Source organism: Tribolium castaneum, chromosome 8, assembly GCF_031307605.1.
Source record: "Tribolium castaneum strain GA2 chromosome 8, icTriCast1.1, whole genome shotgun sequence".
Classification (NCBI taxonomy): Eukaryota; Metazoa; Arthropoda; class Insecta; order Coleoptera; family Tenebrionidae; genus Tribolium; species Tribolium castaneum.
This window is the reverse complement of record NC_087401.1, coordinates 8,765,567-8,783,779: the sequence shown is the minus strand read 5'-3', so window position 1 is coordinate 8,783,779 and position 18,213 is coordinate 8,765,567. Positions and strand designations below refer to the sequence as shown.

The 18,213-nt window shown below is 31.1% G+C and overlaps 1 protein-coding gene across 2 annotated transcripts; it reads right to left on the bottom strand.

The window, feature by feature from the left end:
* Positions 1–670: 670 nt before the first annotated feature.
* On the bottom strand, positions 671–17,779 carry LOC655136 (uncharacterized protein). 2 transcript variants are annotated; one of them, XM_961645.4, is made up of 9 exons: positions 17,620–17,779; positions 17,235–17,446; positions 16,647–17,189; positions 11,779–12,932; positions 11,499–11,731; positions 7,426–7,729; positions 7,123–7,370; positions 1,318–1,868; positions 671–1,265 (listed from the first exon to the last, which is right to left on the bottom strand). In XM_961645.4, exons 2-9 carry the CDS (start codon positions 17,443–17,445, stop codon positions 1,000–1,002), a joined length of 3,510 nt encoding a protein of 1,169 aa, XP_966738.1. In that variant the 5' UTR covers position 17,446; positions 17,620–17,779; the 3' UTR covers positions 671–999. The 2 variants fall into 2 exon arrangements, with proteins under 2 accessions (XP_966738.1, XP_064214386.1); XM_064358316.1 differs by lacking the exons at positions 7,123–7,370; positions 7,426–7,729.
* Between the last annotated feature and the right edge of the window lie 434 nt (positions 17,780–18,213).

Sequence of the window (18,213 nt, the reverse complement as noted above, 5' to 3'; positions counted from 1 at the left end):
TTTTTTTAAGCGAAAACCAAAAGAACTAGACGTTTTTAACTAGAACATTCTTCAGGCACTTTGTTACAAGGAATCCAAATCTCTCTTCCCATTTTCCAAGGCGTTCTTGATATCAGAGTTACAACACTCAACTTTGTTTTTTCTTATGCAAGTCATTTTTTTGTTTTTTTTTCTGATTACAAAGTTGTATCACATGATATAATCAAATCTTACATGTTGATCTGAATGAAAAAAAAAAAGATTTTTTTGCGAAGAGTGCTTTGGAAAAAACGTCAACAATTTTGTTTTTAAACAACCTAGATTTTGGAAGTTTAATTGAATTTGGATGTAGAACACATTTCCGACAAGCCTATTTACTTAAAAACTAAACGACAGGATAAGCTAGAAGTTTACTCTTCGCAAAACAAAACAAAGTTATAAAAATTCTGCTCGCATATGTAATAGAGCTGTAAAAAAGTATTGAGTGCCAATGAATTTATTTGTGCAAATGTTACACATAATTACGTGCGTTCTTTATTATTTACTACAGATTGAAACTTTATTTGCATATTTGCAGCAAATAATTACCTTCTATTCTTCTATTTTTTTAATGAAGAGTATCTGATGATGTGCCGCTTAATTTTGTTCTATTTGTCACTTGCTGGTAGTCGGTGTTAGAAAAACAATGAGACAATTCTTAAAATGTATACTTTTATTGGAATTATTTTATCACATCAAGTTTGATTTTTCTAAAGAGTGGATTAAAATCTATCACAGTAATGACGTTTCTTATTATTCCCTTACCCAAAAATAATAAAAAACGTCAATAAATAAAATCTCAAATCTAGATAACAAGACAGAGGGCGCACCAAAAATTACTATCAGAAACCAAACATTTTGGACCACCCTCGTACACAAACGAAATAACATTAGGGTGTAAAAAACATCATCATCGCAACCGATTTGTGCTTTGGTTTCAATTTTTGGTCGAAGCGATAGATAAATAAAAAAATCACAAAATTACAAATTCAGAGTGCACAACAATTGCTGCCCTGTGGTTGTAATAAGCTTGTTGATTTGATTGGCGTGCATCGTCTCCTTACAAATAATCACAAAAGGCTCATAATTTTGAATTTCGTTCAAAACATCCAACTCATTCTCCAAATAACCGAGATCATAACCCAGCTCACTGTTCCGATTATCCGAATCAGAAGTGCTAATACGTTGCGGAAATACTTGAACCAACTGATCCAACGTCATAGATGTCGCCACATGTGTTAGAATATCTGAAACAAAACAATTTTTTCCCTCAATACAGCACAAGTGTGACAAATAAACCTTTCAGCAGCTTCTTGTGAAAGAAACAAACTCGTTTCAGAACCTCGTTCTGACTTAACCTTAAAATGCGTCTTTGTATTGATGCAATTAAAAATTTCCATTCGTCGGTTCGTGTGAACCGATCTTTGCCGAACTGGAGCAAACACTGCGGACAGGCATCGATTAATAATTGTATTGCGTCATTAGTGCTCGAAATAATCGATTGTAGGCTCAAACTCCCTCTCAGATTTTCGTTGAGGCTCAAAAACGCGCCCACTTCGCCTAGAACTTGTTTCGAGACGATTTGACTCGATAAAATCGCTTGCAGTTTCTTCAAAACAAGGTCGGCTTCGTCACTCGGTCGGTAATTGTCCTTTGGTGTGTAACTTTCGAGACATGCCTCGTATAACTTCGATGTGATCTCGATTTGAAACGGCGGCATTTTATCGAGATAACTGAACCGAAATTGGGAGAACAGGTAATTCTCCGAGTTTTTGTCCAACTTATCGTCGAAATAATACTTTGATTTTTCCTCATTCTCGCCTAAAATCTCGCGTTCCAGTTTGCTGAAACTATAGACATACACTAGAAGTGTTTAGTCTGCGGTCCGCTACGAGATTCAGTAAACTGATTCAAAAATGCCGTCTCCATAAAACAAATCCCAGCTATTACTATCGTCCATTGGTATTTATAAAATAAAAAATACAGGGCGCACCCACTCAGTGGTACGTTGTTGACAAGCATGTGGAGATTACGGCAAAAATCTTGGAAAAATTCCTACGAACTGATTTTATTAACTTCTTCAGTTTTCATTTTTTTTAATGTTTTTATGTTTCACAATAAGTAATAGTTCCCTGACAAAAACGATGAATAGCTATTTTTAAACTTACTATCAGACTTTAGCAGTGTTATGAATTAAAATCACAAATTGTACTGGGTGAGGTAACCTTATCGCGCACCCAAGAAAATCGCGACTTCTAATGTAATAAAAATCTTGAAATTTTACACACCAGCCTGTACATTAATAAGGACCATTCTCGATTTTTATTAAATTTTTTTGTTAATAAATAAAGTCGTAGCAGTTTTGTGAGTTTTTGGGCACTAACTGTTAATTTAACTACAAAGTTTTTAGACTAAATAAATCCTTACCTGCTAGCCCATCGAACGCTGGTATCAGAACTATAAATTTTTACTTGGTTGGTTTAATAATCGGTCTTTTTTATTTAGAGGCAAACCAGACGCGTGATTTATTAGAAGATGGTATAATTTGTCAACAAAGGGATTAGTTACCAGTAGCCTACCTTTTTAAAGCCCGTTATTTACAGTCTTACAAAAATTCCAACGAAATCTTTTACAATCTTACCCCAATTACAGTCCACATTGTCACCTAAATTTACGACGCCACAAGTAGCAACTCATAAATAAAAATAATTTTTAAAGTTAAAACGTAAAAGTGCGTTTAATTCAAAATCTGATTGGTATTTTTTTCGCTAATTTCGTAAACAACTATCTGAAGTGAATACGCGTGGTTTAGTGTAAAATTCAGAATTTGACATTTTGGTCGGAAATTACTTTTTTTTAATTATTTTTTTTATCTGCAAGTGAAAAAGTGAATTACCAAAAAATTAGTGGAGATACCTTTCGGACGTAGAGTCACGTGTGTAACATGCAATATTTTTTTATTTAATAAGAAATCGCGATTTTCTTAGGTGCGCGATAAGTTTGCCCCACCTGGTAGATGTGGCAACACTGGGAATAATTTTCTAGAAAACCGTTCCAAAAATAATTTATTTTTATTCGGAAATAAAATTAGCTAGACGCCCTCTGGTGATGACTTTTGAACTATGTCGAAAACAGTAAAGAAATTTTCGTAATTCCACATTTAACTGACATTTAATGAATTGTTCAACAATTTTGGGTGTATAGTGTTAATTGCTTACATTAGAGAGAATCACTTTAAAAGTACGTGGTGGTAAATATTAGCGTTGACTTTGGTTCTGTAGTTTTTCGTGGTATAAAGTGTTTATTGTTGGAACTTGAAAGTGGATAAAAAGTGAAAAATATTTAAATTTTGATTACGAATTGTTATCAAACAGTTGTCTAATTAAAGATTATAAGTAATGGATCACAGCAAACACAAAGTTTGGCTCAAGAAGTCAATAAATTAGTGAAGTGTGTGAATTTTAGGTTAGAATTTTCCACTGAAAAAATCATGAAATGCTGCGGTAAATCTACAAAACTACAATAAAGATTAACAACTGCTGATACATTTAAACGTAAATTATGGCAAAAGGTAGGCTTTTCAATGTCTTTGTAATAATTTTCCAATACAGAATGTGAACCAAACAGTCATTCGTTATTCGTGTTTTCCTCGTCATCTCTAATTTGTCAACATTTGTTCCTTGCACCAAAGACACAATAGTCATTCCGCATAGGCAATGCAAAAATTCTGAAGCCTCAAAATTCGTACAACGCTCAAAATATCCGAATAAACATTTTCCCGCCATTTATGGTTACTGTTTTCGACCTAGCTTAGTGGCGCCCCCAACGGTAATTTTATTTCCGAATTGTTGATTTAATTAATTAATGAATTAGTAATTATTAAAAAAAACAATCAGTAATCTGTAAAGGAAGTTTTATTGATGTTACAAAAATATGTTATAAAGTATTCAAAAAAATATTTTTATTCTTCTAATAAAATATTAATTTTTTAATATTAGTAAAATAATAAAAACTATGCGTCGGTTTATAGAAAGCGAAATTAAAATTTAATTTCGAATTAAACTAATTCGACATTAAGTTGCCATTAAAAATGCATTCAAAAATGTCAAGTTAATTACGAATTAAAATTTGACTGTAATTAAAAGGTTCTGTAAAATTCTTTGTTTATGGTTTCCTGCAAACAGGAAACGCAATGGCAATTAAGGTATAATTCTGCTTTTTCCGTAAATTTATGCTAATGCGAGAAGGGTTAGCTGGTTTGATCTCTCGGTGATTTCCGGGGCAAATTGTTTCCCCACTTACAGAATTTGTTATCACTTATAATGCAACAAAAATTAATAAAAACATAAAAACAATTAAAGAATGTTGGCACATTAATTTAACTACAGAGTTTGCTAAAAGTGTATTTAACCATTTCTCATAGACTAATTAATTAGTCACACAGAAATCAGCGTTTTCTATTAAATACTTCTTTTTTTCCAAAGATTTTTTTTTATTTTTCTACATTTCCTTAAATAAACATGAATTACTAAAAAATATATTAATAAAATTTTAAATATTATTACGTGAAATAAATTAATTATTAATTTTATAATTTCAATAGTGTAATTCTAAATCAAGAGTGCTTAAATGATAGTTTAAGCAAAAAAAACTTAATAAAATTGTTGCTAACCTCAAAATTTCAATTAATTAAATTTTCATATTTTTTATTACTTTTTAATTAAGGGCCAGTGTTATAACCGAATTTAAAGGAGCATTTTAGAATGTGAAATGTTTGTCAACAAATCCGTAGTAACTAGCACATTATAAACAACTTTTAATTTAATGCTCCTTTAAATTCGATGAAATTGGCCCTTAAATTTTATTACAAAAATTAAATCATTTTTTGAACATTTTATTAAATATTTTCGTTAACATAAATAATACTTCCATGTCAGTTTATTGACTGAACATTCACAAATTTATTAATTACATAAAATCACAATCAAACACAGGGTGACCCAGTGTAATCGGTCTATAACTTTTTTGCTATTTGCCTAGCCGTTTTCATTATACAATAGATCAACTTAAAGTACACAAACTAAAAATATTTTTATTGAAGGTGTTGTATACAGGGTGGTAAACCAAAGTTATATTTCTTTAAAAATATGCATTTTAGCACACTTTGTATATTATTTTCGTCTTTCAAGTAAAAGTCGACTATTGCTAAAAGGTGACTTCGCAGTGATTTTTCAAAAATTGGTTATTTTTATAACGAAACGTTAAATGATTCCAAAACGAACAGAATTAGACCCATAAGTGTTCAAAAATATATGGTGTACCATTAAAAAAAATATAACTTTGGTTCACCACCCTGTATACAACAGCCAGTGTACAATAAAAATTACTTTGTGGACTTTAAGTCAATCTATCGGATAATGAAAACTGCATGACAATATACCAAGTAACAAAAAAGTTATAGACCCCTGAGTCACCCTGTATGTGATTACAAACCTCGCCAAATTTCTCCAAATTATTTGCAAATTTACGAAGCAATAATGACTTAACTTAGGGAATTGTAAGTTAAATTGCACAAATGAAGCAAAAAATTGGGCCTTTTATTAGATACTGATTTACGATTTAAAAATCACAAGAGTACAAAAATCTTGTCTACGTTATATTTATGGTGTCAGAAAGAATCTACCCATCACATATAAACTTAAAGACGCTAGCTAAGTGGATGACTATGTGTTTGAGACGTAAGTTTCACTTTGTTTGCTTCTGTCACTCTTTAATTATTAATCAATGTCCCCCCTATTTATATCGTAAATTGAGATATCGTACCCATATTCACAATTTAAACCTAAGACACAAAGGTCTCATATCTTTACCATTATATACAGCGTGCTCAAAAACTGGCGCACCAACTCAATGGTGTGTGGTACAGAACTGGTTACATATAAAGGTAAAAATAGTAAAAAAATTCATTGTATTAAAGTTATTGATAAATAACGGATTTTAGATAAATTATATGTGGCAACGTTGTCTAACAATCATGATCGCAATAGAATTTGAACAACAATGAAATAAATTATTTTTGAAACGGTTTCCTAGGAAATAATTCCCAGTGTTGGCACATCTACACATTGTGATTTTTTGGATGAATTTTAATTTTTTTAAATTAAAAAAACTGCTAAAATCTGATAGTAAATTTAAAAATAATTATTCATCGTTTTGTTACGGAACGATTACCTGGTATGAAACATAAAACATAAAAAATAATGAAAACTAAAGAAGTTAACACAATAAGTTTGTAGCTCCAGATTTTTTAAAATATGACTTTAGGAATTTTTTTAACATTTTTCCCGTAATCTGCACTTGCTTCTCAATAACGTACCACTGAGTTGGTGCGCCATTTTTTGAGCACCCTGTAGAACATCAATATTTCGCCGGGATTTTGTTTATAATATTTTATATTATATTGTTTATAATTTTGTTTATTATACAATGAAGTTCCTCTGACATTAAAAAATTCAAAAATCAGCAATTTTAAACACAAATACAAAATGTTTCTAAAATGATTTTTTTATTTTTCTTATGTGTTTTTCCCTCTCTATAATTTTGTTAAATAGAATTAGATATTTTTTTAATTATTATATTTTTTATTTTTCTTCAATCACCTTGTTTATTTTTGTTTTTTGTTATTTCTCATTTATTGTCTGGGCCAAAACCTTGAACAGCTTTGCTGTCTTTTGATCCAATTTGTGGTAAGAACAACTTGTAGAAAATTTTGATTTTGTTATCGTACTTTTTTCTTGTAATTAAAATTATATTGTAACTATTTTACTGCCACAAATACCAGGGATTTTGTATATGACCCAATAAATAATTAAAAATAAAAATATCTATAACCATTTTAAAGCTTTTAAAGTGGGGTTATAGATATTTAAAGCTTAAAGCTTTTATAAATTTTAAAATCCTAATTTGTAAGCAAAAATATTTACTGCCACAAATAAATTATTATTATTATTATTATATTGCTGGCAATGGTTGCGGTCAGACAAACGACGGCAAAAGCAGGGGTTCATTTTATGGAGACGACATTTTCAGATCGGTTTACTGTACCTTGACGACATTTCATCTCTTCGATTATTGTCTTCCTTCAACTGGAAGATTTGGAGTTGCGATAAATACGAACGAACTAATAATTTCATCGCTTCGTTGGCCCCTCTTTCGTAGATAATTTTCGAAATATCGGAATCGCCAAATTTTTCGAAATATTTCTGGAAATACAATTCTAGGGTTTTTTGCAGGACTAGACTAGCAGTACTGCTATCGCTGCCGATACTTGAGGGTAAATACTCGAGAAAAACCTACAAGACGATGTCGTTACTTTTACGCCTAAGCCACACAGTGGCGCCCTCTCACCTTAATTAGTTTATTTAAATTGATTGCTTTCTTCTCCATTATTAAATAAACCAAACTTTCGCTCAAAACATCAGGGTGTGAGGTGATCAAGACGACGGCAAATTCGGAAAAAGTCGTCACGATTTTAGTTTTGCCTTGAAAACTCTGGGTTGTGTCAAAAAGCAACTCCCAGTTGGTTTGCAAAGATGTTAAAAGTTCGCTTTCGGGTATTTTCGCTAGCGATTCGTGTGATTTCGATGTGTTGCACTTTTGGGTGTGTAAAACGGCAAGTGCGAGATGTTTTTCTGTCAATTTTGAGCCCTCACTAAAAAATTTCGTACGTTTTTAAAATAAAATCACTAAACTGAGTCGAAGAAAATCAATAAATTATGTCAAAAATTAGATAATTTTTCCTTTATCAGAAGTTTGAGAATGTTTTTTCAGTCAAAAACTCGATTATTTGATGAGATTTTGCTAAAATTAAATCGAAAAACTATTAAGTTAGATCGAAATGGCAAGTTTTTTTATTTCTTCTAGCTGCTAAGCAAAAAAAGCCAATTTTTTCGTCGAATTTCAATAAAAGTGCCCAGAGAAAGATAAACTGGATCAAAATTAGCATCATTTTTGCCTTTTCCAAAAGTTCTAATGTTTTTTTATTATTGTATGAGATTTTTCCAAAAATAAGCGGGAAAATTACTGAATTACTTCACCAAATGCAAAAGTTTTGCCTTCTTCAAGCAACGATGTACATTTTTGAAATAAAACCCCATTTTTTAGCCACATATCATAAAGATGATTCAAAAAATTATTATGACATAACTCAAAACATTTAATCAAATTTAATATTGACCGAAACATTACTAAATTAGGTAGACAAGTGGTAAATTTTTTGCCTTCGAGCTACGAAAAAAGCCAGTTTTTCGTGAAATTTCAATAAAAGCGAACCAAAAGCCATTAAATTATAACACAAATGACATAATCTTTACCTTTTTCAAATGTTTTAACATGTTATTCAGCCAAGAACAAGTATAAAAACTTTTGTCTTCTTCAAGCTACGAAGTACGTTTTTTCAAAACCCAGTTTTTTTAGCGAGTTTTCAATAAAAACGATTAAAAAAATAATTAAACTTAATCAAATATGGCATAATTTTTGCTTCTTTTCTCAGGCAAAAACTATTATTTCACACACTATAAAATTTTTAATATAAAATTAAAAAATTACTAAATTAGTTAGACAAATGGTTATTTTTTGTTTCGAGTTACAAAGCATCACATCTAGTTGTTTCATCAAATTTCAATAAAAGCGAGGCAAAAGTCACTAAATTAAATCAGAAATGACATAATATTTACCTTTTTCAAAAGTTTTAGCATGTTTTTAAGGTAAAAACTCGACTACTTCAGGCGATTTTGCAAAAAATAAGTCAAAAAATTACTAAACTATAGATCCACAAAAAGCTAAAGTTTCGCATTTTTCAAGCTATGAAAAACATTTTTAAACAAAAAGCTCGTTTTTTTTCGCCACATTTTAATAAAAAAACAATAAAAACCGAAAAAATGACAACATTAGTGCATCTTTCAAAAGTTTTAGCCTATTTTTCAGCCAAAAATTCAATTACTTCACAATATTTTTTAAAAATAAGTCAAAAATTACTAAATTTAATTGACATATAAGTAGCAAAATCGAGTTACGAAGCATAAAAACCAAGTTTTTTCGTCAAATTTCAATAAAATTGAGCCAAAAACCACTAAATTAAATCAGAAACGATATAATATTTACCTTTTTCAAATGTTTTAGCAAGTTTTTAGGGTAAAAACTCAATTATTTCAAGCGATTTTGTAAAAAATACGTCAAACAATTACTAAACAATAGATTCACAAAAAGCACAAGTTTCGTATTTTTCGAGCTATGAAGCACGTTTTTGAACAAAAAGCACGTTTTTGAACAAAAAGCGCGTTTTTTTCCTCCACATTTTAATAAAAGGACAAAAAAAACGAAAAAATGACCACATTACTGCATCTTTCAAAAGTTTTAGTCTATTTTTCAGGCACAAACTCAATTATTTCACGAAATGTTTCAAAAATTAGATGAAAAATCACTACATTTTCTTAAATTTTCAATCATAAAATTCATAAAAGCTCGTCTGATTTGCAACTTTTTCGGCAATTTTTTGCCTAGGAGCTACGAAAAACCCAGTTTTTCGTCAAAATTCAATAAAAACGAGCCAAAAGCCAATAAATTAGATCAGAAATAACATAATATTTACATTTTTTTTAAAATTTTCACATATTTTTCAGCTAAGAATTCAGTTATTTTAAGAAAATAATTTCTGCATAATAAGTCGAAAAATTACTAAATTACATAAACAAATACAAAAATGTTTGCCTTCTTCAAACTACCAAGTACGTTTTTATGCTAAAAACCCAGTGTTTTAGTCAGATTTCAATACAATTTCGAAAAATAAACTAAATGAAATATGACATAATTTCTACCTCTTTTTTCACAAACAATAAAATTTTTATTATAAACTGAAAAATTACCTTTTTTAAAAATTTTAGCATGTTTTAAGTAAAAGTAAAAAAATAGTATATTAGATCCACAAAAAGCACAATTTCCGTATTTTTCGAACTACAAAGCGCCTTTTTAAACTAAAAACCCGTATTTTTTGCCAAATTTCAATAAAACATGGTTAAAAAAAATTAAAAAATGTGTTTTGCCTCTCAAAAAAACTTTTACCCTGTTTTTCAGTCAAAAACTCAATTACTTCACAATATTTTTTTATACACAATATTGTTTTAAAAACTTCTAGATTAGATTGACATAAATAGAAAAATTGAGCTACGAAGCAAAAAATCACAATTTTTTCGTCAAATTTCAATAAAAGCAAGCCAAAAATCACTAAATTAAATCAGAAACGACATAATATTTACCTTTTTCAAAAGTTTTAGCTAGTTTTTCAAGTAAAAGCTCAATTATTTCAAGTGATTTAGTAAAAAATAAAAATTACCAAAGTAAATCCACAAAAAGCACAAGTGTCGCATTTTTTGAGCTATGAAGCACGCTTTTGAACAAAAAGCCCGATTATTTTCCGCCGCATTTTAATAAAAGGAAAAAACTCAATTATTTCACAAAATATTTCAAAAATAACATAAAAAATCACATTTTTTTAAATTTTCAATCATAAAATTCATAAAAGCTCGTCGGATTTGCAACTTTTTCGACAATTTTTTGCCTTAGAGCTATAAAAAACTCAGTTTTTTCGTCAAATTTTAATAAAAGCGAGCCAAAATCCACTAAATTAGATCAAAAATAACATAATCTTAACCGTTTTCAAAAGTTTTAACATATTTTTCAGCCAAGAATTCAATTATTTTAAGAGAAAACTTCTGCATAAGTCAATAAATTACTAAATTACATAAACAAATATAATTGCCTTCTTCAAGCTACGAAATACGTTTTTAAGCTGAAAACCCAGATTTTTAGTCAGATTTCAATACAGTTTCAAAAAATAATTAAATTAATCAAATATGACGGAATTTCTACCTCTTTTTTATGGCAAAGACTATATTATTTCACACACTATGAGATTTTTAATATAAAATAAAAAAAATACTAAATTAGATAAACAGACAAATGCTAATTTTTTTTGTGTCGAACTACACAGCATAATTTTTTTTTAGTTTTTTTGGTCAAATTTCAAAACAGCGAGCCAAAAATCATTAAATTAAATCAGAAATGACCTAATTTTTATCTTTTTCAGAAGAAAAAAATGACAACATTTTGTCTCTTCCATCGGTTTAAGCCTATTTTTCCGCCAAAAATTATTTCATACAAATTTACAAAAATAAGTCGAAAAATTACTAAACAATAAATAATGTCAACAAATGGCAATTTTAAAAACTCAGATTGTCAGCTATTTTGTCAACTTCAATAAAAGCAAGTTGAAAATCACTCAAAAATGACATATTTTTTACCATTTTCGTAGATTTAGCATATTTTCGGCCAAAAAATCACTAAAATAGATCAACAAAAACCAAAAGACATATACAGTGTGAATCAAAATTTGTTACCTTTTGACATACAATTTTTTGACTAACCTGGACAATTTCTCTGTCAAAATGTGAATCAACTTATCCGTGGAATACTCCCTCAAAATGCTACTTTTCAATATCAAATTAGGCAAATCCTCAAAATTGTGATTCTCCAACAACTCCAAAATCGTTTCAGCGAAATTCTGTTTCGAACCGCTGGTAAAAAATTTATCCGCTTCCCAACTATGTTTAATTTCCAGTAAAACCGATTTCAAATAATGCATTAAACCTTTAGTTACCTAAAAAAAAACGCACCCATCACGTGACCACAATCTTACCAACTTACGTAATTATTCGATTGTTCTTGTACTTTTTTCACTCTTCGTAACACTTCGGATGGAAGAACTCGCGCCATTTTGTAGTACGGTATTGCCAACTTAAAATCCTCTTCACTGGCACACATTATGTAATGGTCGGCCAAAAGGGCACACGACGTTCTGTACGTTTCGATAACATCATCAATGTTACTTTTGACGGGAATTATCAATTTGACATTTTCCTCGACCGCGCCCCATTTCTTCAACACAAGCGCCACCCTCAAGATCACGTGAGCTTCGCTCATCAAATGACAGTACGTCTGCGATGACGTAAATCGATGCGCATTGGCCAGGATTGAAATGTCATTGAAAATAGTTTTAGGTGTTGGCAGTTCTAGATTATACAATGTCCAATAGGAAGCGTTCGAACTACTGTTCGAACTGACCGAATGAGTTGGCGAACTTTCCGAATTTGCAAGGAGGACTAGATTGTGTTCCGACAAGAGAATTTGCTCCACCCCCAAAAAGGGGCGGAGCCCCACTAGACAAATAGCATCGCTGATTGATGGACATGCAACATTAACATCGTCCACGATTTCGAAACTCCTGAAGAGTTTATGTCCGAAACGTAGCGTGTAACTCTCAAGGCCGGTCTCGGTTAAGGCGTGCAAAAAATAGTCTTCCATGACTAGCCTCTGCACGGGGGCCGTAAACGGGTACACGGCCACACAATGGTCACTTTCGACCTCATTTTCGCAAAAATAGTGCAAATAGCCTTCCTGTTGTGTGGCCACCATGCACACAACACTGCTGAGACACTTCCGGTAGTCACTTGTCAGTGTTTTGGTGTCTTTGGTTTTGGTGAAATTTTCGTCAATGTAAACTGGCTTCAAAATCATGCATTTGAACTCTTCGGTTATTTGGCGTTGGGCGTTTTCGACCAAAATCGGGATCAGTTTGAGTTGAATCAAGTTGACTATTTGGGGTAGTTTGGGGTCGGAGGGCGAGTTGGGGTGGATTTTGGCCGCCATTTCTCTATCGGTGAACGTGAAAGGGCTGTGTTTGTGGATTATGCTGTTTTCGCGAACAATGGAAGGGAGGTGTACCGTGAGTTTGGTTTTTGTAGAACCGAAGGTTTCGTCGTTGATGAGTTTTGCAAAGTCGATGGGTTCGTCGTTGCCATCTGAAATGGCAATTTTTAACTCCCGACTTGCATACTTAATTTTTTCTATAAGAAAATTTACCATTCGCAAGCATTTTTTTAAAATTATGTGCGAAATTTCGGCAAAAACAAACAAAAAAAAGCACAAAAACTATAGCGAAAACGACTGTTCAATTATTTCATAAAATTCTGTATAAATTAAGATAAAAATTAACTAAGTAACCCTGAAGAAGAGTTATTTCGATTTTTTTAGGGTGTTTAATAACCAAATTAAGTCAAAAATTACATATTTGTTGTCAGTGTTGTTAAAAATACATTTTTAGAAGTATTTAAATACACATACAAATACTTTTTTGGCAAAGTAATTAAATGTAATTCAAATACAACAAATTGTTGTCTTTTTAAAGACTTTGAGCGACACCATTTAGTGTTTCGTAAGAATTTCACCAAAAATACGTCCGCAAATAAGTAATAAATTTAGACCAAAACTTTGTGGTTTTTTGTGTTTTTGAAACGTATTTTTTTTTCGCAAAAAACAGCCAAAACTGAGTTAATAAGTCACTAAATCAGACCAAAAATGCTGTTCTTTCTGCAAAAACTCAATTTTTTTACGAAATTTTGTCAAATGCAAGGCGAAAAATTACAAAATTAACAAAAAGTGGTGTTATTTTTGCCTTTTCCGTGGGTTTAAAGATGTTTTTGAACTAGAAACTATTTTATTTTAGTAAGAGTTTGCTAAAGTTTGGCTGAAAAATCAATTAAGCCGAAAGTTACAAAAAGAGTATTTGCACGTTTTTCCGCTAGACACAATTATTTTACGAAACTTTAGCAAAAATAAGCATAAAAATTACAAAATTATATCGTCAAATTAATGAAAAAATGTTTGCCTTTTTCGAGCTAAGTTTTTAGATCCAGATTTTTTGCCAGATTTCAAACCAAGCGTTATTATTTATTAATTAGTATATTAAGAAAAAAATTAGATATTTTTTATCTTTTTCAAAAGTTTCATCATGTCCTTTGAGCGAAAACTCAACCATCTAACAAATTAAGTTGAAAATTACCTAATTGGAGACAAAAAGCACGTTTTTGAATTTAAAACTTGCTTTTTTCCACCAGATTTCAATAAAAGCAGACCGAAAAATCAACAGTTTAAATTAAAAACATGCATTTTGCCTCTCCAAAAGTTTAAGTACGTGATTCAGACAAGAACACAATCATTGCACGAGATTTTGTCAAAGATAAGCCAAAAAATTAGTAAATTAAACCGACAATAATTATAGAATTATTTTTTCAATTATTTTCGAGCTATCACACATGTTTTTGAAAAAAAATAGTTTTTTATGTCAGATTTTAATAAAAGCGACCAAAAATTATTAAATTTAATCAAAAACGACATAGTTTTCAGTTACAAACTCAACTGTTTTTAAGATTTCTTCAAAAATAAGTCAAAAAAATACTAAATTACGTCCGCAAATTTTGAACAAAAACGTTGTAATATTTCCCTTTTTCGAGCACGTATGCACGTTTTTGAGATCAAAACGCAGGTTTTTTTTTTTCACGAAAAAAATAAACACTAATAATCACCAAAATTGGTCAAAAATGCTGTTTTTTCAGCTAAGAACTTAATTATTTAATAAAATTTTGTCAAAAACTAGGCGACAAAGTTACAGGATTAGTAAAAAATAGTGTAATTTTTTGCCTTTTCCGTAAATTTAAAGACGTTGTTGAATTAAAAACTAACTTTGAGCACGAGTTGGCTAAAATTTGGGTGAAAAATCAATAAATTAAGTCGAAAATTATAAAAATTTAGCCTTTTCAACAATATTTGCACGTTTTTCCGCTGGATAAACAATTTATTATATTATACAGATTTCAAAGCAAGCATTATTATTTATTAAGTAAATCAAGTAAAAAAATTAGATAAGTTTCATCTTTTTCAAAAGTTTCAGTACGTTTGTGAGACTAATGGGAATAACCATTAACGAATTAAGACGAAAATTACCAAATTATGTCTACAAAAATTTTCTCTTTTTCGAAACATAAGCACATTTTTTAATTCAAAACTTGCTTTTTTCCACGAGATTTCAATAAAAATCACTAGTTTAGGTTAACAACGACATGACTTTTCTCTATACAAATGTTTTAAAACGTTGTTCATCCAAAAAAAAAAACAATTATCTCATTGAGATTTCGTTAAAATAAGCCAACAACTAAATTAGAGCAACAAACGGCAAACTTACTGGCTTTTGCGACCTATATGGCACATTTGTGAACTAAAAACTCAATTTTATCATCAGATTTCCTTTATGTAAATGATAAGTAAAAAATAACATAGGTTTTAGCACGTTTTACAGACAAGAACCTAATCATTTCACGAGATTTTGTCAAAAATAAGCCAAAAAACTAATAGATTAGAACGACAGTTAGCGACAAAATTTTCAGCTAAAAATTCAACTACTTTTAAGATTTCGTCAAAAATAAGTAAAAAAATTAATAAATTGAATCAAAACTGGCGGAATAATTTTTTTCGATCATTTAAGTGTCTTCCCCCAAAAATTCTATTCAATAAAATAAAGACCTATCTAATTAAAAAAAGTTTTTTTTATAGTATTGAGGAATATCTGAGCAATAACTTTTGTGAAATCTAGAATTTAATTAATTTATGTTTTGAATTCAAGTTTATGTGGTTTAATTTTCATTTAAGTTTAGGTTTGTATTTACAGTTAGTGTATAATAGAAAAGATACTGTGTTTGACATGTGCAAAAGTACTTTGTATTTATAGCACGAACAAAGAATTATTATTATTATTATTATTATAAGTACGTTTTTGAGGACTGAAGTGGACTAAATTAAACTGATATAATTTTTCCTTTAAGTATCAAAAGTTTTGGTTCGTGTAATTATTTCAGCCAACAGCCATTCCAGGAAAAATGTAAAATGACCCCGAAATTTCAAAATGATTTTAGCTAGTTCCATTTAAAATAGACGATTTGGTTTATATTCAATGTATTTTGCAAGAAAAGAGTTTCGAGTAATTCAATAAAGTCTAAAATTTACATACCATGCCTTTTAGGCGATAACGATAACATAAAATAATGACGTAACACAACTGTTGAAGATTTTTTGAAGAGTATTTTTCTAGTTTCTGGTAGTTTAGAAAATAGAAGTCGGTAAGTAAATTTATTAATAATATTACTTTTTTGTCTTTATAACTTTTGCTGTCCTGTCCGTTATCGCAAACATAAAATGTTGTTCTTATTTCTTACCTTGTTAAACAAAACCAAAAATTTTTCATTTCCACTGTCTAATTTTAATATTGTCACAACCTGTCTGAACAAATTTTTTAGAACTATTTTCACAAGCAAGATTTTTTTGTCCCGTCCGTCATGTGTACACAAAAGTAAATTAATTAAAAGTCGTTGCACATTACTTTATTCTTAGATTTTGTGGTTTCACAGGTTTCAAACTCTTTTCAAAGAGTCTCGTCCGTCATCAGATTTTATTTTATTTTTTTCATACTCGTATTTCAAACTTTAAAAATGTAGGTTGCAAACAATGTAACTGGTATTATGTTCCTATAAAAAAATCATTTCTACTGATACTGATCGTAAAAACCAAAAATTTCTGCAAGTGTCCCGTCCGTTAAAATACTATGGCTGTCAAAAATAAGCCGAAAAATCACAAAATTAAATAAAACGTAAAGTAAGTTTTGCCTCAAATCTACTTATACTTACGTCCAAAATTAAAATCGTGTTCCCCCGTCGTTACCCCCTCACCCCCTTCATCCACCAACTTAAACAAATACATATTATCCCGATTCATGCAGGCTATGTAATTTTCACACAACGCCATCTGTTGCGGAAAAAACGTCAACTCCAGCCAAAACCCCATCTCTTCAAAATCAATAAACCTCATCCTTGAAATATCGTGCGTCTTCACTTGAAATTTATAAACATTGATGATTCGATTCGACAAAATCACCAAATTGCCAGAGACTTGACAACACTCGATATAATTCGGATTGCGTTTAACTGGAATTTCAATCATCTCCAGACTCCCCAACTCCGACTGATTCGTCGTGGGGGTGACCCTCCCGGCGATCCTCGCCCGCATGGGCTGCACCATCCCGCACTCGGAGGCCCCCAAGCTCACCCCACTGCTCGTCATCTTCGACTGTTGCAACGCCGCAACACTGTCCCAATTAATGTAAACCCGGACGAAGTTCGTGTCCTTATTCTGTCGATTGAACTTGGTCTCGAGCGTCGCCACAAAATCGCCTACAACCAGGACTCAGCCCCCGACCACAGCCCCCTTATACCTACCGTTGCGACAGTGCACGATCTGGATAACCTCATCAACTGACGGGAACGTGAACAAGACATCGGACTCGTTCTTCAGATCCCGCACCTCGATGCAGTTGCTGGTGAGGGCTAGGAGCAGCTTATCGGGGGGCGCAACGCAACATGCCGTGGGTTGTTCGACGGTTTGAATGTGCTGGCCGGCGAAATGGTGCACTGAGATAACCCGAACCATTCTGTAATTGGGGCGAATTGTAACTTAGTCACCCCAAAGGCGCGACTAGCATCGATTAAGGGAGTGGAGCTAGTTGGGAGAGTATGTGGGCAAATTTATTCGAAATAGGAGAGTCCCTTGTACATTATTGATTAACCTGTTAACCCAATAACCCAGTGATTCGAAATTACTTACTCAAACTAATACGGACACTCCAATGGTCACCACAAACACGCACTTGGGTTTATTTCGTTGAAAACACACTTAATTACATGGTTTTTAACAAATTTAAACAACTTTTGTTGATTGTTTTGACATTTGGGCGACATTGACAACATGGCGTCGATATTGGACGCCACCGAAAGTGCAAACAATATAAAATGCAGGGATTAATTAATATCAAAGACAATTTCAATAATAAAACACCAGCCAATTGTTAAACACATTTACTATCGTCCTGAGTATGTTAGGTGCTCTACCAGTTTAAAATCAGATACATTGATTTCGACCATAAACACTTGCGACCCAAGAGTCACACCATTATTAAAAAAAGAAAAGTACAAAATCATTATTAAACAATAATTTTGGATCAATAACCACGTGTAGTGCCAGCCCTAATTCATACAACAAGTTTTGGCAATAATTATAATTCCTTAAGGTGGCACTAGACTTTAACCATTGGCTTGAAGATGGCGCCAGGAACACTATATTGTTTACAGTAAGGAACTCAAAAAATGCATCACAATCCGAGGTTCGCTTTAAAAAAGTGTCTTTTTAACTGTAATTTTA